This window comes from Geotrypetes seraphini, chromosome 1 (assembly GCF_902459505.1).
Source record: "Geotrypetes seraphini chromosome 1, aGeoSer1.1, whole genome shotgun sequence".
NCBI lineage: Eukaryota > Metazoa > Chordata > Amphibia > Gymnophiona > Dermophiidae > Geotrypetes > Geotrypetes seraphini.
This window is the reverse complement of record NC_047084.1, coordinates 391490903-391514565: the sequence shown is the minus strand read 5'-3', so window position 1 is coordinate 391514565 and position 23663 is coordinate 391490903. Positions and strand designations below refer to the sequence as shown.

General features: G+C 42.7%; 1 protein-coding gene across 3 annotated transcripts in view; it reads right to left on the bottom strand.

Annotated features, from left to right (window-relative positions):
- FBXO10 (F-box protein 10) overlaps nt 1-23663 on the bottom strand; it is a 302591-nt gene that overhangs the window by 161248 nt on the left and 117680 nt on the right. For 2 of the 3 annotated variants that reach the window (XM_033917276.1, XM_033917274.1), the window contains exons 3-4: nt 18641-18809; nt 1556-2143 (exon numbers count right to left, since the gene is read on the bottom strand). In XM_033917276.1, coding sequence (XP_033773167.1) covers nt 1556-2143; nt 18641-18691 — 639 coding nt within the window. In that variant the 5' untranslated portion in view covers nt 18692-18809. Of the gene's footprint in view, nt 1-1555; nt 2144-4538; nt 4623-18640; nt 18810-23663 lie in introns of those variants that run through there. The other variant, XM_033917277.1, reaches the window with a different exon arrangement.

Here is a 23663-nt window from a genome sequence, read left to right as displayed (position 1 = left end):
AAATCCAAATCACAAAACAGAATTCACTTTCTCACATTCCAAGTGACCAGCTTGTTGTAAACACAGCTCATAGTACAGCTTCCAGAAATATGGTTTCTCTTCTGGGTTCTTTATAAGCAACCCCAGCTATCCTGGATTCTCTGTGGTCTTTAAGCACACCTTAGCCATATGGTATACAAACAGTTCACAGCATGTTTTTATTTCCTGGACTTGTGCTTTAATTAGAAAGAAAGGAGTTCCCTTCCCCCACAGCAATCTCTGTTGTTTGAGACTGAAACGCCTGGGAAAAAATGTGCTAGCTTGGTTTCTTAGTAGTTCTTCTTACAGCAGAATTCCTTCTACTGGCATAAACTTTAGACTACAGTCTCCGACTCCCACTGCATTTCCTCAGTATCTTGCAGGCTTATTAAATCAGATTCCCCTTCACTCATGCACACATCCCCCTCTGGCTCATCAACACTCTCCCCAGTTATAGAAGCAAGGTCTACCTCTTCCCCTACTGCCTGGGCTGGATCCTGGTATGACCTCTCTGACAGCCTGGGTTTGGAAAGGTTTGCAGCCAGCTGTCCTGCATCAGCTCTTCTCCTGCTTGTGGCTTGCCCTGCTGAGGATTAAAGGCTCTTGCCCATGGGCTTCAGTGATGAGCTAGGAATCTCCCTCTGCTTGCTATCAGAATCTGCCTTGTTGCTGGCTATTTCTCCTGTTGCTGTCCTTTCTCTCCTCTCTGGCTTCAGGACTCTCACTTTACCTACATCTGCAGGGCCAGGCAGGGCTTTGATTGGCTGAGCCTTGATCAGCCTGCTTGCCTTTGCTAATGCTTTCCCCAATGTGTTATCAAATATATTCATTTCCACCCCACTCCTACTCTGTGTTTTCTCTTTACTAGGGTTTGTGGGTTTTAATAGGGTTTGTGGGCTTCTCCCATAAGGGCAAATAAGCTTTTCTCACTAGCACTTCTGACTTCTAAGCCTTGTGCCCAATTTGTGTGACATTGATACTGGGTTCTCTTGCAGAGATAGGACTTGGCTTAGCCTGCAGCTCAGATATTTTACTGTTTGCAGGCTTATCCCTGTCACAATATTTATAGGATAACAAGCTCATCCACATGAAGCAACACGGTTCATGTTTCAGTTGTAAAGCCTTCCTTAGGGGTCTAAGAAATGTAAAACACAAATTTAAATGTATTAACCCCCTCCTTTACAAAGCTGCGCTAGTGTTTTTATTGTCAGCTGCAGCGGTAAGATCTCTGAAGCTCACAGAATTCCTATGAGCATTGGAGGTCTTACCTCTGCTGGCACTTTTGTTGGTAAGTGTCCACATACAGTACATAAACAAGTACTAATATTCTAAGTATTTATATGCATAAGGGGCAATATTATAGAATTGCCCTTAACATGTTTAAACAAAAAATACACTTTTAATTCTACAACTCCCTGCACTTTATGTGAAAAAAAATGAAATTTTACACAGTAGTTTTAATTTAATTTCTTAGTATGGCTTATCTGTTTTCTTGTGCATTTGTGATTAAAATAGACAAATAATTCACAATACCCACCTTATACACAATAGGAGTAAACCATGCTGGCATAAAGACCAAATTGCATAGGCGTGCAGTTGGGCACTGCTGATCAATGCACACAAGCAGTGCTACATCTCCAAGCTTTCCCTGGCCCACTATCTCCACAGGAACCTTTAGAATTAATTCATTCTGCTCTTCATGAACTCCTGGAAACAGCAAGATCCGGTCATACGTATTGGCTGAAGCCAAGGCACTTCTGAGAGTATCATATTCACAACCAGATCCAACACAGAGGACTCTTCGGTCCTTTTTCCTTCTGAACAAGTAGAAGCAATTGGACGATTCCAGCTCTTGATTTTTAGTCCATGTTCTAGATGCCACATAGTGCTGTTTGAAAGCTTCCCTCCAGGATTTGGGTTCTATATTAGGTTGATTTGGCCAATTTGGGTGCCGGCATTCAATACATCCCAGGCAGAGCTGTCGCCATCTGGTGTTGTCCAAACTGAGGATCAGTTCATACCAAGATCTACATACCAAACTGCAGCGACCAAGATCAGGGAGATGCAGATAAGCCAGGATCATGCGCCACAATTCCACTGGGAGACCACTGATCTCCATAGTCCCCTAGAGATTGCAGAAGACAAATGCAAGATGTCAAACACATTCACTGCAATCTTTACAAAAAAATTTACATTTTCTTTCTTCCTTCCTTTAACATCTCTCAAATGGCCATGTCTATTACAAGTAAAAGGAATCTACAGCTGACTCAGTCAAGGGCGTAGTCAGACACCCATTTAGGGGTGGGCGTGGACCCAAGTTGGGTTTGCAGATTCCTCCCTCTCCCACCCAGCACTCTGGTGTCTCAAGCCCTCCATCACAACTGCATACTTTTTAGAGAGTCAATCTTTGCCAGCAGTGAGCAGCATGACTGATACATGCTGCTCGCACCAGGCCTTTCTTCTAATGCAACGTCCTGTTTCTGCATAGGCAGAATACATTAGGGCTGGCATGAGCACAATGTATCAGTCATGCTGTTTGCAGTCAGCAAAAATTTGATCTTCAAAGGCATACAGCAGGAGAGATTTGGGGAGTTTTTAGCTGGTGAGACTTAGGGATCTCCATCAAAAATGTGCTGCTACTGAGTGGGCTTGAAGTCAAAGTGGGTGGGCCTGGGGGAGGGGGGCATCTGGGCCACCTGTGCCTACACCACTAATTCAGCTTAGAATCAGATTCAATATAGAAAATTCTAGAAAAAGTGGATCAGGAGGCTAGAAATGAAGAAGATAAGGCAAGAGTAAACTCAGGTGCTAATAATGTATTTCTTCACAGAATGAGTGGAAATATGGGTAAGAAAATGTTACAAAAATTACAAATTGTTTGGGATTAGAATAAAGGATCTTTAATTGTGGGAAAATTTGGGGAAAAACAGAAACAACAAAAAAAATACAAACACAAAAGACGGTGAGAACCATCTAACTTGTCAATCTGTTCAGAGATTATCTCTGGTTCTGAAATACTGTAGCATTTATGAACACTAGAGAAATCGATAGATACTGTGTTTCTAAATTCTAGGTCCTTTATACTGGGCACAGTTTTGTGAAATCTACTAAGTTTAATAATTCTGGACCTAGAGAAGAAAGTGACCGAGTCTGAGAGTTCTAACTTGGAGACAGTTAATTCCATTTTTGGGAAAGTGGTCTTAAATTAAAATTTTTCCACTAATAGAGTAAAAAGATGCAGTGTCATTAATTCAATATTATGTATATTAATGTGTTACACCAACACTATTGGAGAGGACGGGAAAGCAAAGAGAAGAAACTGCTTTGAACTTCTGGTATAGCAGTATACAAGAAATAAATTATTATTATTATAAAGGGCAGGTAATACTTGCATCACTGTCCTTGGTTTTGGGAGTCCATGTTTACTTTTGTGCGTTCTATCTGAGGGGTTACAGTCCATAAAAGCCTTACTGTCTTGCTTGGTGTTCTCCCCCATTATTATCCTAAAGCAAAGGGCTTTAGTACCTTTTTCGTTGGTTCATCCTAGCGGCGCTGAAGTGTATCCTGATCACCTGGAGAGAAGCCTCGATGCCCACCCTTCAGACCTGGCGGGCACAAATGATTGCCATATTTTCTTGGAAGCGCAGAGAGGTGATGGACTTGGATTTTCTTGCTGGACTGCAATTTCAGCATGTCTGGAAACTTTTCTGGGATACCATGACTCCAGTGGCTCGGAGTCAGATATTGAACTGCTGATGGCTACAGTTTCATGACGTTCTTCTTTTCCTTTATTTGATGGAGATAAGAGACCCTGTGGGTGGGGGATTGTTTTTGTTGATTGTTGGGAGTGTTATTCTAAATGAACATGGCTGCACATATTGTTTCATTGCATTGTTTGTTGTTGCTTGCTCAATAAAAAACATTTTTCCATAAAGGGCAGGGAAGAAAAGTTTTGTCATTTCCTGAGTACTATGCAGACTCTTAACAGAGATCAGGGGATGGTTTGGGGGCATCATTCCTCTAGTACTTCTCAAATAGCACATTGGTAAGCTGTGAAAAAGTCCTTCTCATGTCACAGTTGGTTTTTCCACAGTGGTGACAGTCCCAGCATAAATCTTCTGCCTTGGCCCTTTCATCTTATTGAACAGTCCTCTAAATCTCCTGCTTTTTTCTCCAGCCCCTCTACTCTTATCCACCATAGGATAAGAAACCCATACACCAGCAGTAAAAAGCCTCCCTCATCTCCAAACCCTTCTGATGACTTGCTGCCTGGACTATAAGCTCTTTCCTTTTCTGCTGTGTCTGCTCTACGAAGTTTTCCCTTTCCCTGGGAACTGCTGAAAGCCTACAAATCTCTGTGCTCCACTGGTACTCCTCTGTCAACAGAGAAAAAAATGAGTTGCCCAGCATGCTAGTCAGCTTAAAATGATTTGTGAGGAGGGAAGGAAGTGTGGCAGTACACAGATTGCAAATGTTAGAGCAGGCTTTTACAAACTATGGCCCATGGACCAGAACCCCACCAAGTGCTTTTCTTTGGTCCTCAGAAGCCTGGAAAATTCTTTTGTTGCTTCCAGTGGGATTCCTGCTTTCCTTCTGCATCTCAGTAATCTGTAAACATAAGACATGCAGTGCCAGAAGTTTAGACTGATCGTACCATTTAAAGAGACCAACCCAAACTTCCAACTCGAGCTCACAAAGAGTCACATCAGAATGAGGAAGTAAGAATCTCTCTGTTTCTTCTGCAGCTGAAGGCAAGTGAGGGAAAAGAAACTAGCTGATGGCTATTGGTGGGGGAGAGTGTTACAAGAATGAGAGAGCATAGGTGAAGGCCACTGAGGAGGAGGTTACATAAGTGACAGAGGCTGGGTAAAACCTGGGGAAGGGATGATGCTAGGGTTACCAGATGTCCAGGAAAATCCAGACATGTCCTCTTTTTCGAGGACTGTCCGGATGCCCAGAAAATTTTTGAAAAATGGAGAAGTCTTTCCGGGTTAAGCCAGTTCTCCTAACTGCCCTACTTATTTCTTTAGCCTCCTTTCTTCCATCCCTGCTGTTTCTCTAGTCCCCTACCCTCCCTCCTCCGACCTCTGATGCTGCTTCCCCTCACGATTTATCTCCCGACTCCTTCTCCTACTTTCTCCCCAGCCAGCTGCTGTAATTTAATTTTTGGGCAGCCGGCGGCAGCAGCCTACCTGTCTCGGAAGCCACCTCTCTGCAGGTCCCACCTATGCGAGAACAGGAAGTTGCTGCAGAGAGGCAGCTTCTGGGGAAGGTCAACAGTAGCAGGCTCACCTTATTGCTGCTGTTACTAACTGCTCAAAGATTAAATTACAGTGGCCGGCTGGGGAGGAGGTAGGAGAGGGAGTCAGGATAGATCGTAGGGGGAAGCAGCATTGGAGTTCAGAAGAAGAAGAGTAGGGGGCTGGAGAAACAGCATGGAGGGAGGGCTGGAGAATCATTATGGAAATGAAACAGTACATGAGGAAACAGCATGGAGCAGGGTAGTGCTGTAGGGGAGAGAGAGAAACAGCAGAAGAGGAAAGAAAGAACAAAAGAAAGAAAGAAAAAGTATACACAAGAGAGGGGGGTTGGAAGGAGAGAGAGAGAAGCGCTAAAAGGGTACAGATGATGGGAAGGGGGAATCAAGGAAATGGGTGGTGTATGAGCAGGACTGTGGGTGGAGTATGGGCAGGGTCATGTGTCCTCTTTTATGTCTTCACAAATATGGTAGCCCTAGATCAGTCTCAAAGACGCGGCCCCCCAGGGACTATTTTGCGGCCGGCAATCTGTCCTCGATTAAAGCAGGGGTCTCCAATCTACTTCCCTTCCAACTGCCCTTCCCCAAGCCACCGCGATCGGGGAACAGGCCAGCGCCCGAGGTCTTACTTCTCCCTGCCCTCCCCCAAGCCACTACCATCGGGGAACAGGCCCTGCCAATATCTTAACTCTCCCTGTTTATCTTCCCCAGCTCAGAGCCGACCAATTCTCGCCACTCGACGTCAATTCTAACGTCGGGGAGGGACTTCCGGGCCAGCCAGGCAGCGATTGGAGTCGGTTAGAGAAGGATATACAGAAGCAAATGGTAAACTAGAGTCACTTTGGATAAAGATTCCTGGACGAAAAGAAGCAGACACACAAATTGGACTTTATTATTGACCACCGGGACAGACCGAGGAAACAGACAATGAAATGATGGAGGAAATTACTCAGAGAAGTAAATCAGGAAATACAACGATCATGGGGGACTTCAACTTTCCGGGGATCAACTGGAAATTGGCAACGTCAAACTGCGGCAGGGAGTTAAAATTCCTTGAAATGTTAGGTGATTGCTTCCTTGAACAAATGGTAAGGGATTCGACAAGAGGAAATGCAATCCTGGACTTGGTCATAAATGGCATTGCTGGAAGGGCAGCAGATGTAGAAGTTACGGTCCCTCTAGGGACAAGCGATCACAATATGATCAATTTTACCATTGGCATCGGAAAGGGGAAACCAATCAAGACTAAAACCACGACCTTTAATTACAAAAAAGGAAATTATGACAGCATGAGAACTATGGTTAGAAAACGGCTAAGGAAGGGTATAGCAGACATCCAAACAGTTTAACAAGCATGGTCTCTACTGAAAAACACCATCACAGAAGCACAGAATCTACACATTCCGAGGATATCCAAAGGAAGGCGTAAAAAGAACAATGGTGAACCAGCTTGGTTATCCAAAGAGGTAAAAGACGCAGTGAGGGAGAAGAGGAACTCGTTTAAAAAATGGAAACGAGAAAAAACGATGGAAGCCTGGAACTGTCACAAAATCGACCAAAAAAAGTGTCATAAAGTGGTAAGAGACGCCAAAAAAGTCTATGAGGAAAAGATAGCGCAGGAGGACAAAAACTTCAAGCCCTTTTTTAGATATATAAAGGGAAAGAAACCAGCAAGAGAGGCGGTAGGCCCTCTCGACGATCATGGAAAGAAAGAGTCAATTAAAGAGGACAAACAGGTTGCCGACAGGTTAAATTCATTCTTTGCCTCAGTCTTCACAAATGAGGACACTTCAATAATGCCAGACACAGGGAAGATATTCACCGGGGCCACAGTGGAAAGCCTAACAACAGTGAAGGTGACGTTGGACATGATTTACTTTCAGATTGACAAACTAAAAAGAGACAAATCCCCTGGACCGGATGGAATTCACCCGAGAGTATTAAAGGAACTTAAGGAGGAAATTGGCAAACTATTACAAACAGTAGCTAACATGTCAATTAGAACTGGACAAATACCAGAAGACTGGAGGATAGCAAATGTCATCCCAATTTTCAAAAAAGGATCAAGAGGGGATCCAGGAAACTACCGACCTGTGAGCCTCACATCGGTTCCAGGGAAAATAATTGAAACACTAATCAAAGAGAACATTGTACAACACTTGGAAGACCACAATCTAATAAGGGATAGTCAACACGGCTTCAGGAAAGGGAAATCATGTTTGACAAATTTACTACAATTCTTTGAGAAAGTGAACAAACAAATGGATAGTGGAGAACCAATGGATATAATTTACTTGGACTTTCAGAAAGCGTTTGACAAAGTCCCTCACACAAGGCTTATGAAGAAACTACTAAGCCATGGAATAGGAGGAGAAGTACACAGATGGATCGGCAAACGGCTTGAAAACAGAAGGCAAAGGGTTAGCATAAATGGGAAATTCTCGGACTGGGAGAAAGTGACTAGCGGCGTGCCCCAGGGCTCGGTTCTTGGGCCTATCTTGTTCAATATTTTTATAAACGATCTGGAAGAGGAAACAACATGTAATATAATAAAGTTTGCAGATGATACAAAACTATGTCGGGCAGTTGGCTCTCTAAGGGACTGCGAGGACCTCCAGAAAGATCTGAACCAGCTGGAAACGTGGGCGATAAAGTGGCAGATGAACTTTAACATAAACAAATGCAAGGTGATGCATCTAGGAAAGAAAAACAAGGAACATGAGTACAGGATGTTGGGGGTGAAGTTAGCAAAATGCGAACAGGAAAGGGATTTGGGGGTACTGATTGACAGTAGCCTAAAACCATCGGCACAATGTGCGGCAGCGGCAAAGAAAGCGAACAGGATGTTGGGCATAATTAAGAAGGGGATTAAGAGTAGAACGGAAGAGGTCATAATGCCCCTTTATAGAACAATGGTCCGACCGCACTTAGAATACTGTGTCCAACACTGGTCTCCATACCTTAAAAAGGATATAACTCTGCTGGAAAAAGTGCAGAGGAGAGCCACGAAACTTATCAAAGGAATGGAAAATTTGAGCTACAAAGATCGACTCAGGAAGCTAGGGCTGTTTACCCTTGAGAAGAGAAGACTGAGAGGGGATTTGATAGAGACTTTTAAAATATTAAAAGGATTTGATAAAATAGACCAAGAAGAAGCATTACTGAAATATTCTGATGTGACACGAACAAGAGGTCATAGTCTGAAACTGAGTGGCAGCAGGTTTAGGACAAATGTCAGGAAATTCTGTTTCACACAGCGCGTGGTGGGTGCTTGGAATGCACTCCCGGAAGAGGTTGTAGAGGAGACTACTGTTCTGGGATTCAAACGTAAGTTGGATGCACACCTTCTTGCATATCATATTGAGGGATACGGTAAATCCGGGTCTCCAAAAAGGAGTACCTAAATGGGCCGCCGCGTGTGCGGATCGCCGGACTAGATGGACCTCGGTCTGATCCGGTGAGGGCGTTTCTTATGTTCTTATGTTTTCTGCGGCCCTCCAAGTACTACAAATCCAAAATGTGGCCCCACTAAGGGTTCGAGTTTGAGACCACTGCCCTAGATGATGAACCACTGTATTTTGCCACTATTTGACAAAACATGTGGCAATATACGACGTGCATGTTTTGACCCTCCAAGTGTTACAAAATATAAAATATGACCCCTGATAAAAAAAAAGGTTAGACAAGCTTGTGATAGAACAGTGTTTCTCAACTCAGGACTGGAGTACCCCCTTGCCAGTCAGGTTTTCAGGATATCCACAATTAATATGCATGAAAAAATTTGCATACACTGCCTCCATTATATACAAATTTATTTCATGCATATTCATTGTGGATATCCTGAAAACCTGACTGGCAAGGGGGGTACTCCAGGACCGATCTGAGAAATAGGGTGATAGAGGACATAAGAGTGTGAATGAGAAGGGGGAGGTGACCAGGCAAGAGGGGTGAATATTTCTGGAGAGAATGCTGTGAAAGTGGGTGAATTTTGGTATTGTTTAGGAGAGGACTCCTAGGGAGAGGGAAAAAAAACCCATAATGCCATTTTCCTCCCGATCTCCCTAAAATCAACAATATAAACTGGGTCAGGCCAATGAAAATCAGGCTGGACAATCATGGGGGAAGGAGAGAGACAGGATAGAGCATATCATGGATTATGGAGGAGATGTGAGATGAGCTTCCAGATATTGTGGGTGGGGAGAGGAGGAAGGAGAGAGAGAGTGAAAAAGAAAAAGAGGACCATATCTGAGGGAAAGAGGTACAGAGGAAAATGAAAGACTCTGGTTATGAGCAAGTGATGGAGAGGCAAGATCTTGAGGCTCTTATCACAAGACTGGCCCCACAGCAACAGGAGATGGCATTCATGTAAACAATTCTGCTGCCAGAAAGTAGGCATGGTAAGGAGGAAGATTGGGAGGACAAAAAAAAAAATCATAGGGCCACCCATGGCCACAGAGCATACTATTGTACGTCTTTCCTCCATAGCCCATGATAGGCCGAATCTTTCAATGCATCAGAAGTCATTGGGGGGGGAGTCATTCTGTAGCTGCAGATATGCGGATCTGGTCTGTCTTCAGACGGGTCCCAGTCCCAGGCTAAAGGAGCATCTGAATCTTCTTTCCCAAATTCCAGTACTCAAAGAGGATCCAGATTGCTTTGCTCTTGAATGCAAAACATTAGCATGTAAGGGGTACTCAGAAATGGTCATTACCACTCTCCTGAAGTCTAAGAAGCCAACATCGGTCTATGCCTTTCCTTAAACCAACATCGGTCTAAGCCTTTCCTTAAGATCTCTGATACTGGGGTCTCTTTTACAAACCGTTCCTTCCTTCCTGTCGAAGCGGCAGCTGGTCAGCAGTAGGCAGCCCTCAAAACAGGCTGCTCACAGCCAGCCTTGGCAGGACCTTTCCTCTGCTGTGTCACGTGAGCAACCTGTTTTGAGTGCTGCCTCCTGCTGACCAGCTGCTACTTTAGGTAAGGAAGGGAGGGAACGAGAGGGTTTGCTGCTCGGGACTGTCGTCTGCTTCTGCTGCTTCAGGGCTTGAGGGAGGGAGGAGTGGGTTGCAACTCAGGACTGCTGCTGCACTGGTACTTCAGGGTGGGAGGGAGGGAACTAAGATCTGTCAAACATTAACTCTCAGGCAACCAGAAAAACAGTTATCTGGCATCCACCAATCCCCATGGGTGCAGGATAACTGAGATTCTACTGTATTTTGTTTGGAATATACTTATGGAGACTTGTGGAGAGAAACATCTTGGTTCCATTGTTGGGGAATGCAGAATATGTATTACAGGACTGGAGGAGCAAGGTTTATATTCCTTATCAACTTGGCAGTTCTTTATGTTCTGCTCAAGTATGCCATTTCATCTTACCTTCTTCACAAGAATTTCAACTGGTATGAAATATTTTCCAGATTTATCTTTTTCTTTCCATTCCCAGGAATTTTGATAGAGACGTTTAAATACCTACGTGCATAAATGTGCATGAGGTGAGTCTCTTTCATTTGAAAGAAAATCGGGAATGAGAGGACATAGGATGAAGTTAAGAGGTAATAGGCTCAGGAGCAATCTAAGGAAATAGCTTTTTACAAAATGGTGGTAAGAACATAAGAAAAGCCTTATTGGGTCATACCAAAGTACACCAAGCCCAGTAGCCTGTTCTTATGGCGGCTAATCATAGAAAAATGGCCCATCTAGTCTGACCATTTGCAGTAACCATTATCTCTATCTCTCTCTGAGAGATCCCATGTGCCTATCTCATGCCTTCTTGAATTCAAACACAGTCTCTGTCTCCACCACTTCTTCCAGGAGACTGTTCCACACATCTACCACTAGTACCTGGCAAAACCCCAAAGAGTAGCAACATTCCATGCTACCAATCCAGGGCAAGCAGTGACTTGCCCCATGTCTTTCTCAATAACAGATTCACTAAGGAAGTCCCTGATTGGCCAATCAGGGACTACCTTAGACTCCTCCCTAAGGAAGTCTCTCATTGGCTGAGGCGCCCTATGCACCTCCCAAGGGAGAAGCCCGAGGCGCCTCAGCCAATCAGGGCCTTAGGCCGCACCCTGTGCATCACACGATGCACCGGGGCATGGCCTAAGGCCTCAGACTCATCACGGGAGGTATTGGAGCAGGAGGGATTGAGCATCGCTCCTGCTCCATTAAAGGTACAGGGAGGAGGTGGGGAGGGGGTGTCTGGGGGGGGTGGCAGGAAGGAATTGGCATCTCTCCTGCCATATTTGCGGGGACGGGGTGGGCAGCGTCTGGCCCGATGGCAGCTGCGGCGGCAGATTTTGGGTTAAAACCACATTGCGAGCCCATGGCTTTAAAGGGCAAGAGAGTTGGCCAGAATAGAAGCGACTGGTCTTCAGCAGTCGCTTCTTTTCTGATCGGCAAGCCCAATCGGTGTTAGCTAAAGTGTTTAGTGAATCACTGCCCTCTAAAATTTGCATGCCATTTCCCTCATTTGCATGCACGGATTGGGATGGGATCACTAAACACTTTAGTGAATCGGGTCGGAGGGAAATCAGGTCGCAAAGGGCTCACAAACCGATCGGTACACAATCAGTTTGCTTTGTGAATCTAGCTCTTAGTCTTGTTAACCATCCTTTTTAAAAAAATAATTCTTAGCATCTTATTTGCTTTTTTGTCCACCGCCGCACATTGGGCAGAAGGTTTCATCATATTGTCTACAATGACACTCAGATCCTTTTCTTGGGCGTTATCCCCTAAGCATCCAGTAACTGTGATTTGGGTTATTCTTCCCAAGGTGCATCACTTTCTATTTGTCCACATTAAATTTCATCTGCCACTTGGATGCCCAGTATTCCAATTTCCTAAGGTCTGCCTGCAATGTTTCATAATCCGCATGCATTTTAACAACTTTGAACAGTTTACATTACATTACATTAGTGATTTTTATTCCGCCATTACCTTGCGGTTTAGTGTCATCTGCAAATTTAATCACCTCACTCAGCGTTCCAATTTCCAGATCATTTATAAATAAGTTAAATAGCACCAGTCCCACTACAGATCCCTCTGGCACTCCACTATTTACTCTCTTCCATTCAGAAAAATGACCATTTAACCTGACCCTCTGTTTTCTATCCGATAACCAATTACTAATCCACAACTGAGCTTTGCCACTCTAATTTTCTCAGGAGCCTCTAATAAGGAACTTTGTCAAAAGCTTTCTGAAAATCTACATACACTACATCAACCTTTATCCACATGTTTATTCACATCTTAAAAGAAGTCAAGCAAATTGGTGAGGCAAGATCTCCCTCGATTGAACCCATACTGATTTTGTCTCATTAAACCATGTTTGTCTACATGTTTCACAATTTTATTTTTTATACTTCTTTCTACCATTTTGCCTGGCACTGAAGTCAGGTTTACTGATCTGTAATTTCCCGGATCTCCCCTGGAACCCTTTTTAAAATCAGCGTAACATTGGCTACCCTCCAATCTTCAGGTGCCACAAATGATTTTAGCGACAGCTTACAGATCACTAACAGTATGTCAGCAATTTCATGTTTGTGTTCTTTTAGTACCCTGGGATGTATACCATCCGGTTCAGGTGATTTGTCATTTTTTAACTTGTCGATTTGGCTTAGTATATCTTCCATATTCACCAAGATTTCTTTCAGTTCCTCTGCATCATCACCCTTGAAAACCATTTCCGATTCAAGTAGATCTCTTACATCTTTTTCCATAATCTATTCAGTCTCTCTGCTATGGCCTTATCCTCCCTGAGCACCCCTTTTGCTCCTTGATCATCCAATGGTCCCACGGATTCCCTCACAGGTTTTCTGCTTCTGATCTACATTAAAAAATTGTTATGCGTTTTTGCCTCTTTTGCAATTTTCTCTTCATATTCTCTCTTAGCTTTCTTTATCACTGCTTTGCATCTAACTTGCCAGTGCTTATCTCTCTTCTTATTTTCTTCATTCAGATCCTTTTTCCATTCTTGATACGGTTGCCCTATTCTCCAGCTTTCCTTATCTCTGAAAACATTTCTTCATTTGTATGCTCATTTTGTCCCGGGAGATGGTAGTAGAACTCTATCTTTATATTCCTTCCCTTCACACATGGAATTTCTATCCATATGGATTCCACACTGCAATCTATGTCATACAGAATGTTTATTTTATTTGATTCAATTCCCTCTTTAATATATAGCACAACCCCCTCTCCAATTTGATCTACTCTATCCTTGTGATATAATTTGTACCCAGGTAAAACAGTGTCCCATTGATTGTCCTCCTTCCACCAGGTTTCCGATATGCCTTTTATATCTACCTCATCATTCCTTCTAAACCAAAGGTAATGGCCACAAGATCTTAAAAAAATGTGAGCCTATTCCACAACTGTATATCTAACTTTCCTATTTTATTTTTTAGTCTTCTAGACGCATGGAATAGTCTCCCAGTAGAGGAGGTAGAAACAAAGACTGTGTCTATATTCAAGAAAACAGGGGACAGGCACTTCAGATCTCTTAGGAAGAGGAGGAGATAGTGGATGCTGTGGCTGGAGAGGCCATCGTGTTTCTATGTTTCTCAATCACCAGTTTATCACCTTAACAGTTCAAAGATGGATTCCACAGAACAGGAGCTAGATCATTTCATCTAGGAATTTTAAAGCAGAATTTAATACATGCGTTAATCAATTAAAAGATTAAATTTACGAAAAAGGATGGTTTTCAAATTCCTTCTAAACCAAAGGTAATGGCCACAAGATCTTAAAAATATGTGAGCCAATTCCACAACTCAGCTATCTGGTACTGAATAGAAGTGGAAAGTTGACATTAATTTTACATTCTTAAACATTGGGAATCTGAACAGAAAGAGAATGATGTTGAGTTGAGGATGTATAACGACTCTGATGTTGAGGAGAACGCTGAGAGGTACTTCATCTTTTTTTGTTATGATCTGATGTTGAAGAAAAGTACTGAGACATCTGGATGTTATTCTTCTTTATCTCGACTGATATTGATGGGGGGTGCAAGATCTGGTCCTAGAAACCCGTACAGGTCAATGCTTGGGATGGCCCTGTATCAGTTATGTCACCGCAGGGGCTTGAGCTGCTTAAGTTTGCAGCATATTAGCCAATTCCCCTTTTACAATTTCCTTTATCTGCTCCTGCAGAGAGGTCACCTTTACTATGGTGGTCGGTACAGTAGATGCCACAGGGTGTCTAGGCGTTGGTGACCTCAATGATGAGGCATGCCTTAGAGGAGACAGAATCTGTAAAGAAGGAGGACATGCTTCTGTGTGCCAATGCTTAGAGCAGAGGTTCCCAACGGGGGCGCTACCACCTACTGGTGGACGCTGAAAAGTCTAAGGGGGGCATTTTGTGTCCAAGTCATATTGAGGGAGCGTTGAGGACCAGCCACTGCCCCCTTAAACAATTGGCAAATCCAATGGCCAGTGATGCAGTGTCATCTTTGTTTTGATTCTTCAACTTTTGACGCTTCAACTTTTTGCCGCCATGGTAACGTTCTCACCAAGTCTTGCGTGACTGCCCCAAAACTTCTCCTCTGACACAAGCCATCCAGGCGGAAACAGGAAGTGTATCAAAGAAGAAGCTTTAGGGCAGTCACAAGGGACTTGGTGAGAATGTTGCCTCATCTGGACACCTCAGAAAGAGAAATCTATGAAGAGCACTCGCAAAGGTGAGGGAAAGGGAGGAAGGTGGCCCGATGAGGGGAAGAGATTGAGTGGCGCTGAAGGGAAGTGAGGAGGGGAGAGAGAGGGAAGCAGATGCTGAAGGGAAGAAGAGAGATAGAAAGGAGCAGATGCTGGATGGAAGTTTCATCACATCAAGCTCAACTTGCTCACTAGTAATATTATATTCAGTTTTTTAATAACATATTTTTAAAATCATATTGTGAGCAATACATCAATATTGTTATTATCTTCTAATAAAATAATTTTAAAAATTTGTCCTTGTTTTTCAATATATAGTATGTACAATATAGTTTACCCAAGGGGGGCGCTATCGAATTATTCACTGATAAAATGGGCTCTGATTTAAAAAAGGTTAGGAACCTATGGCTTAGAGCATGTCGATGGTGTTGACGTCTTAGAGGACACTGATGCATGCCTGGATGAAGAAACATGCTCATGCTTCATAGCCTGTTTAATGGATGACCTTGATGGCGAGGTTGCCAATGCTGAGCAAGGTGTCAAAGTTGGTACCGTCTTCGATGCCAGAAGTGTCTTATATGTATCGGCATCAGAAGTCAAGTTTCAAGTTTAATTAAAATTTGATTAAATCGCATTATCAGGAATTTAAAGCGATGTATAATTTAAAATAACAGAAAGACAAACAATGTATTTAGGGAACAAAAGACATGAATACGAACAATACGTAGACAGTGACAAAAAACAAAAAGGGAAGTGAGAGGAACTACAATGTGTATAGGAAAGGAGAACATTAAAGGAAACAACACCAGGTTAGGACTAACTGTATAGAATAGTCAATGTTTTTATGAATCAAATGCATCCTTTAACAGAGAATTCGCGGGAGCCAGTAAGAAAGCCGCTCAGCGCCGAGAAGCAGCACCAAATCGTGCTGCTGCTCATGCCGTTCAGATGAAGAAGTTGGATCGAGCAACTAGTTTGCAGCGGGGCAGGAGTTTGGAAAGCTTGCTCCTACCCGCTGTACCTCCACCAGGGATTGGCAGAGGTATGAACATAGGGCAGGGAGGGGGGGGACAGAGGGCAGAGCCTGGGAGGGAGAGTGCAGAGCCTGACAGGGGAAGGAAGGGTGCTGGGTGCAGAGCCTGACAGAGGAAGGAAGGAAGGGTGCTGGGTGCAGAGCTTGACAGGGAAGGAAGGAAGGGTGCTGGGTGCAGTGCCTGACAGAAGAGGGATGGAGGGAAGAGGGCTGGGTGCAGAGCCTGACAGGGCAGGACACTTGAATATTAAGCCGCCTGACTTATATTTGAGTCAACCATTTTGCCTCCTTTTTGGGGGGAAAAGGGGGGTCTCGACTTACATTCGGATCGACTTATATAGGGGGAGAGTGTGGCACAGTGGTTAAAGCTACAGTCTCAGCACCCTGAGGTTGTGTGTTAAAACCCACGCTGCTCCTTGTGACATTGGGCAAGCCACTTAATCCCCCTATTGCCCCAGGTACATTAGATAGATTGTGAGCCCACTGGGACAGACAGGGAAAAATGGTTGAGTACCTGAATAAATGCATGTAAACCGTTCTGAGCTCCCCTGGGAGAACGGTATAGAAAACTGAATAAATAAATAAATATAAGGTAAGTTTGCTGAAGATATGTTACTATAGCCTGTATAACTCCCCTATTTGTGTTCTAGGGGATTTTTTTTCTATTATTGCTTGTGGATAAAACTGATACAATAAAACATTAAAAAAAAAAGGTGACAGATCCAACAGAGAGAGAGACAAAGAAAGACTGGAGAAAGGTTAAGGGAGAGGACAATGAGAGAGGGAGACTGGAAGAGGTTGTGAAAGAGAGAGAGAGACTAGGTGAAGGCTGGAGGGGGCAGGTTATGAGAGAGACACTCCAAGAAGGCTGGGGGAGTTATGAAAGACACTGGGTGAAGGCTGAGGGGGGGGGGGGGCTATTATGAGATAAAGAGGTTAGGACCCATGCTAAGATGGTAAGTGAAACAGAAGCCATGACTTTTTTGCTTCATCTATCAGGTAGATAATGTCACACTGCTGATAACATCTGTTTTTTGGCTGTGATGTGCAGTAGTATCTTTAAGGACAGAATGGGGAACGAGCCTTAGTAAACCAGTTTCTAAAAGGAGCTGCTGTTGATCACATGTAGCCAAGATCCATTATAAGCAAATACATTTGTGATGGTGATGCCTCAAGATGCCAGTTGGGAACTACTGGAACAACTGCCCTATGAAATTCTTCTTTTTTACTAACCCTTCAACCCACAATCAAGGATTCAAGACAAAGTTAGACAAGTTCCTGCTAAACCAGAATGTACGCAGGTAAGGCTAGTCTCAGTTAGGGCACTGATCTTTGACCTAAGGGCCGCCGCGGGAGTGGACTGCTGGGCACGATGGACCACTGGTCTGACCCAGCAGTGGCAATTCTTATGTTTTTATATCATCTTCATGTCCAGGGTCTCAAATAATGTTACATCTAATCTAACATTTGCCCTACATACCCATACTTTTTCCCCTTGAGACTGTCATTGGAATGTCATTATGCTTTACATATATTCTGATATATTGTCTTTTCCTGAAACTATCCCAAAGAAAGACTGCAGCCTCCAAAATAAGTACCTGTCTACAAAAAATATGAAAACTGCTTTGATTGTAACCACACAGAAAAAGTGGTATATCAAGTCCCATCCCCTTTACCCTTTTTCAGTATTGAAAAAAAAATTATTTTCTTAATTTTAGGTATTTATATACTGCCTATCAAAGTTATCTAAGCAGTTTACAATCAGGTACTCAAGCATTTTCCCTATCTGTCCTGGAGGGCTCACAATCTATCTAATGTACCTGGGGTACTGGAGGATTGAGTGACTTGCCCAGAGTCACAAGGAGCAGCATGGGATTTGAACCACAACCTCAGGGTGCTGAGGCGGTTGCTTTACCACTATACCACTCCTTTCTCATGGTGTTTCAAAATAAGCAAAAGAAAACGATTACTTACTGGAAAATCTTTCAAAATAAATCTAGTTAGGCCAAAATGCATCCCCAAAAGCATATGGAACCAACAAACACCAGTATATTTCAAACACCTATTTATTTATTTCTAATTTGATGCCTGATACTGAACAGAGAATGACACGGGGACAAATTTTTCAGAGAATGACACGGGGACAAATGTTTCCCCATCCCTGCGGGATCTCATTTTCCCATCCCATCCCCGTGAGTAATTTTCTTGTAAGCTCCATCCTCATCTGCACAAGCCTCACACATTTTAAAATCATAAGTGTTCAAGACTTGTGCGATTAAGGCAGAGCTTACAGGAATAGGACAGTGACAGGGACAAAATCCATGGAGACGGGACAGGGAAATTGAGTTCCTGCGGGAATGGTGAAACATTTCTCCCCATGTCATTCTCAAATACTGAATTCTTGTCAGGGTGGTGTTCTAGTCTCCTGCTGGAGCTTTTGAAGGGGCTCCATGTTCTTACATCAACTTTCTCTACATACAGTTACAATTTGGAGGGCTGTATGACAACCCCCCGAAAAATGTTCACAAATTAAAGAAAGTATCTGATTAACCAAAAACAGCTAATTTCTCACTTAGATTTTTAGACAAAGTGACCATAGAGATCATTTCAATACCGTCAACTCTTTCAGCCGATATGCTGCTTGGCAACAGTAGTAGTGAGACTCTCAAAACATCAACTTGCCTGTTTCCTGGCTGTATTGCTTCCTCTTGTGATCTTATTCCTCGGCCTCATTTCTCTTTTCCTTCTGTTATCTGAAGTAATATACTGTTTGGGAAATGAAATCTTTGGGTCTTTTATTGAGAATGTATCTTGCTCTTAAAAATTTCCTTTTCTGAGTTCATACTTTGCACTGAAAAACACAAAAACACAAAATGTTAGGCAGCCATCTTCCAGAACCCCTTTACTCACTTCTGATTTCCAACCCACAAGCCAGAGTTATCAATCCCTGGAACCAGTGGCATAGCTAGACAACCAATTTAGGGTGAAGACAACATTTTCTCTCAGCCTCCCCCATCTCCCCACTCTCCTAAAGACTTCCTCCAAAGGCAGTCAGATCTCCCTTTTTCCAAGCTTGGCAGACAGCAGAAACATCCATGAGCCTCCGAGGCCAACACCTCACTCATGCTTAGTTGTCAGTGGCTCACGGATGCTGTCAATGACTTCAGAGCCTAGTAGAAAAGAGTACTGGCTACCTTTGGAGGAGGTCCTCAGCTGGTAATCTTTGGGGATCCTCAACAGCTACAGCAAGGGTCAGGGCTGGTGATAGACATGCTTGGGCCCAGTTTAGACAATAAAGGAGGGGCCCCCTTGGATCCCCTCTCCTCCCTGCCTCCCCTCTAATTGCCCCACCTGCCATTACAGTCACACCAACATACCCTCACCAAATGCAGAACAAGGAATTACAAATTAGAAATAAAAGTACGTAATATATAATTTAGCAACAGGGGAGCTATACAATGTTTGAACCATTTGTATAAATCCTGAACCAATACCAAACCATTCCAACGCTTGATACATGAAGGTCCATTCAACACGATCAAAGGCCTTCTCTGCAAGCAAAGGAGATTCAGGGTATTCCTCGCAGAGATCGAGAATATAAGGTCTCGGCTTACGCGGATGATATATTGCTTTATTTGAGAAATCCTGAGACAACCATTCCTTGCTTACTTGAAATGTTTGAGAAATTTGGAAAATTTTCAGGTTACAAGATAAACTGGAGTAAATCAGAAATTCTTCCACTCAATGTCCATTGTACAAAAGGTTTGTTTGATTCATTTCCATTTCTATGGAAAGATGATGGAATAAAGTACTTAGGCATATGGATTAAAAATACAATGGAAGAAACAATAAAAATAAATGAAAAATCGATATTACAGAGGGTCACAGAAATGTGTGAGCAATGGAATCCTTTATATCTTTCTTGGTGGGGGAGAGTCCAAACTATTAAAATGATGATCTTGCCTGTGGTTTGTTATCGGATGGGTATGTTGACGGTTTATTTTCAAGGGTCTTTTTATAAAAAATTAAATAGTATTCTCATAAAATTTATTTGGTTGGGTAAAACTCCTATTTCAGAGGGAGGGGTAAATTTTCCCAATTTTTATAGGTATCATCAAGCCTATATTTTGCGCCAGGGTATGTATTGGGTCCTCCCAGAGCTCATGGAAAAACTCCCAGATTTGTTGTGGCTAGACTGGCAACTCATGTCTCCATTATGCCTTTGCTATGTGCTCAGTATCAAAATGCCTAGTTACAGTAAAGATAACAAAATATTAGCTGATACATGGAAAACATTGCGATATGTAAGTAATTTAACAACTATTCCTATTCACAAATCTACAAATCAATCTATATGGCTGAACTCCAAGATTCAAATTGGTGGAGAAAGGCTTGCCTGGAAGCATTGGATGATAGCAGGAATATGTTTATTAGATGATGTTATCTCTAATGGTAAAATGCTTGCATTTTCACAGTTGCAACATAAATATGGCGGGGTTCCCTGATTGGAAAAACCTTAGTAATCAATTTAGTATTGAGTTCTTATGCTTTCAGGCGGACTTCTTGGGTCACCAGGCCGCCCAGTGGTATAAATTGCTAACTGGACTTATTAAAAAGAAACCAAACACTGGTCTGAGAGACATTTGGAGCATTGAAATTAAGCATCAGATTACTGCATCTCAATGGCCACGAATTTGGTCTTGGAGGATGAGATGTACAGTGTCGGCATCTATGAGACAAACTTGTTTTTTTCTGTTGCATAGAGCATTGTGGACCCCTGTTCGTTTACAAAAACTGGATAGCTCTAAGTCTAATAAATGTTGGCACTGTCATCTCGAAGCAGGGACTTTAGATCATTTATTATTCTATTGTCCATTTATAATGAATTTTTGGAAATCAATTTGGGACCAAATTAATTGTTTATTAGAAAACCCAGTGGCATTATCATATGATACTGTGCTCTTTGGTATGGCAATGAGAGCAAAAATTCAGATTTCTACAAATAATAACAAATTATTACTTATAATGATAATGACTGGCGTTGCTATTCAACAAATTACGTATAATTGGAAAAATTGGAGTAGATTAAATTATAATTTCTGGTGGAATTCCTTATGTCAGGTTTATAAAATGGAGAGATTTATAGCAATACAGAGTGGTTCTTTCAGGAAATTTCAGGATGTGTGGGAGCCATTTACAAAGTATTGTATCAATTAGATGGTATTTTATTTATTTATTTACTCCCCCCCCCTTAAATTTACAAGTTCGATTGTGAGGGGGCAGGGAAGGGTAAATTTGTGTTACATATTGTATAAGGTATTGATTATATGATAAGAAAGGGTGGGAGTTAAGAACATATCATTTGTACCATTGACGATTATTAAGTGATATAATTATTGTTAATTTATTTGAATATATTGTTACACTTATTGTAAATTTGAAAATGAATAAAGAATTGGGAAAAAAGAAAGAAAGAAAGAAAAGTACGTAGACAAAAATTGGAACCCCAAGTTAACAGCATGTACTGCAACAGTGAAGAAATAAAAAGGGAAATATATTTCCTTTTCTAGTGAACACAATACCAAGACATCTGATATATACATTTCCCATAGCTAATATATTTCAGTTAAAAATTAAAAATAAAATGCCTTTTTCTACCTTTGTTGTCTGGACATTTTATTTTTCCACAATGTTAGTTCCAATTTCTCTTTTCTGCTTTCCTGTCTATCCTCTACAAATTCTCCTTCAAACAACTGCTGTTCATTTATCTTTTCTCCTTTCTCCTGTATTGCTCCATTCCCTCACTAACTTGTCTCTGACATATTGGTCTTTCTTCTTCTTTTCTCTTTACTGCTTAACTTACTTTATTCTAAGGATTATGTTTACTGTTATAATCTTTTGTAATACGGGTAGAACTTCTGATAACACGGTTAATAAGCACAATGTTATGTTATGTTATGCCTCTCTACTCTCTTACCTAACCCCAATGTTTTGTACAACCCCTTCATGCTTACCTCAACGACTTCGTTGACTGTAAATCTGAATAATTGTAATTCTTGTAAATCTATTTAATTGATGTGAACCGCCTAGAACTCCCTGGGTATGGCGGTATACAAAAATAAAGTTTATTATTTATTTATTTTATTATTTTCCCTTGAATTTCACCCTCTTTCTCACCTTCTTTATACTTTTCAGCTACCTATCAAATTCTATCTCCTATTCCCATCTATTAGCTCTCCCATTCCCCATCACACTCCTTCCCCAACCTTCCATTCCCTTTTAAGTTTAACCTACTTATAATCCTTGTAATCACTATCCTCCTCTCATTCTTATCTCCCCCCCACCTCTTCCACATGGTTCCACCATTCCCAACATCTTCCTCCCTCCATCTTTCTAGCTCAGCTCTTTTTCCCCTGCCTCATAGCCTATTTCCCTGTTCCTTTCACTCCACCACCCCCCCCGCATATCCTGTTTCTTTTCTCTTCCCTCCTGCCCCTTTCCCCTATAGTCTAGCATTTCTCCCCCTCTCTTCCCTTCATCTCTCCTTTAATCCATTCTACCTCTGGATCTAACAAGTCCTTCTTTCTCTCCTCGCTCTCCTGTGCATCTCTCTCTCGGTCTCTCTCATACACACACCCTGGGTCCAACATCTCTCCCTCTGTCCCCTTCACTGCCATATTCAACAGCTCTCCCTCTCTCATTGTCTACCATCTCTCTCTATCCCCCCCTCTCCATTGAACCAACATCTCTCCTCACTCCCATGTAGCATCTGCCCCCCCGCACTGTCTTGTTCAACATATCTTCTTCTCTTGCCCCTCTCACTCCACATGTATCTCTCCTTCTCTTGCCCCTCAAAGCAGCATTTTTTCCTCCCTATGTCTCCCTCTTGTCCCTTCCTCCTTCCCATTGTTCTATCTTTCCTTTTCATCCCTGATCTAGATACCTCCTGTTTACTTTAACAAGCTTCTCCAAATGGGCAGCAATTCCTGTACACTGCCTGCAGCAGCTGACCCCGCTGATTGAGTAAGACTAGCAGGACCACTCTGCTGCTTTGAAAATGGAATGGATTTCACTTAAAAGGGCCAAAATGATAGTTTCTGTGCTGTAATCTTATCAGAAACCCAACTGACTGGGATGAATGAGGCGCGTTAACATAGGATATCACCTGGTCAAAAACTTCTTGTTCAGTCAGCTTAGATAAAAAGTACAGATTAGAAATAGGTCAATAGTTCTGTGGAAATTTTTTTTAGGGAGTAGTGGTCAAGATGGCGGCAGGTCAATGGTGGTGTTTGTGAGGCTCATCTACCACTCTTGATCCTGATTCTTTTTTCCTCTCCATGATGCTGCATATTAATTGGAAAGGGTCTGTTAGAACTGTTTTCTCTACTGCTCGGATGTCTCTGGCCCAGCAGCAGACGATCCTAAGATACACCGCCTGCCAGTTAAATCCTTCTTCGAGTCGTGCGAGAATCCTGCAGTTTCTCAGGGTGGAAGAGAGCCCGAGGACTTTGGTTTGGTGTCACTCTCTCCCCTCCAGACTCCAACCCTCCACCATGACCCATGGTTGCAGCGTCCTTGCTGGGTTCACTGGGTGACGGAGCTGATCTGGTGACCTTGTGTCGAGGGGTAGGGGTGGCGGTTTCCGTGGAAGTAGAACACAAGGAGTCCTAGCCGAGCGACTTTCTCGGCTTGTAAAGGCTGTTGC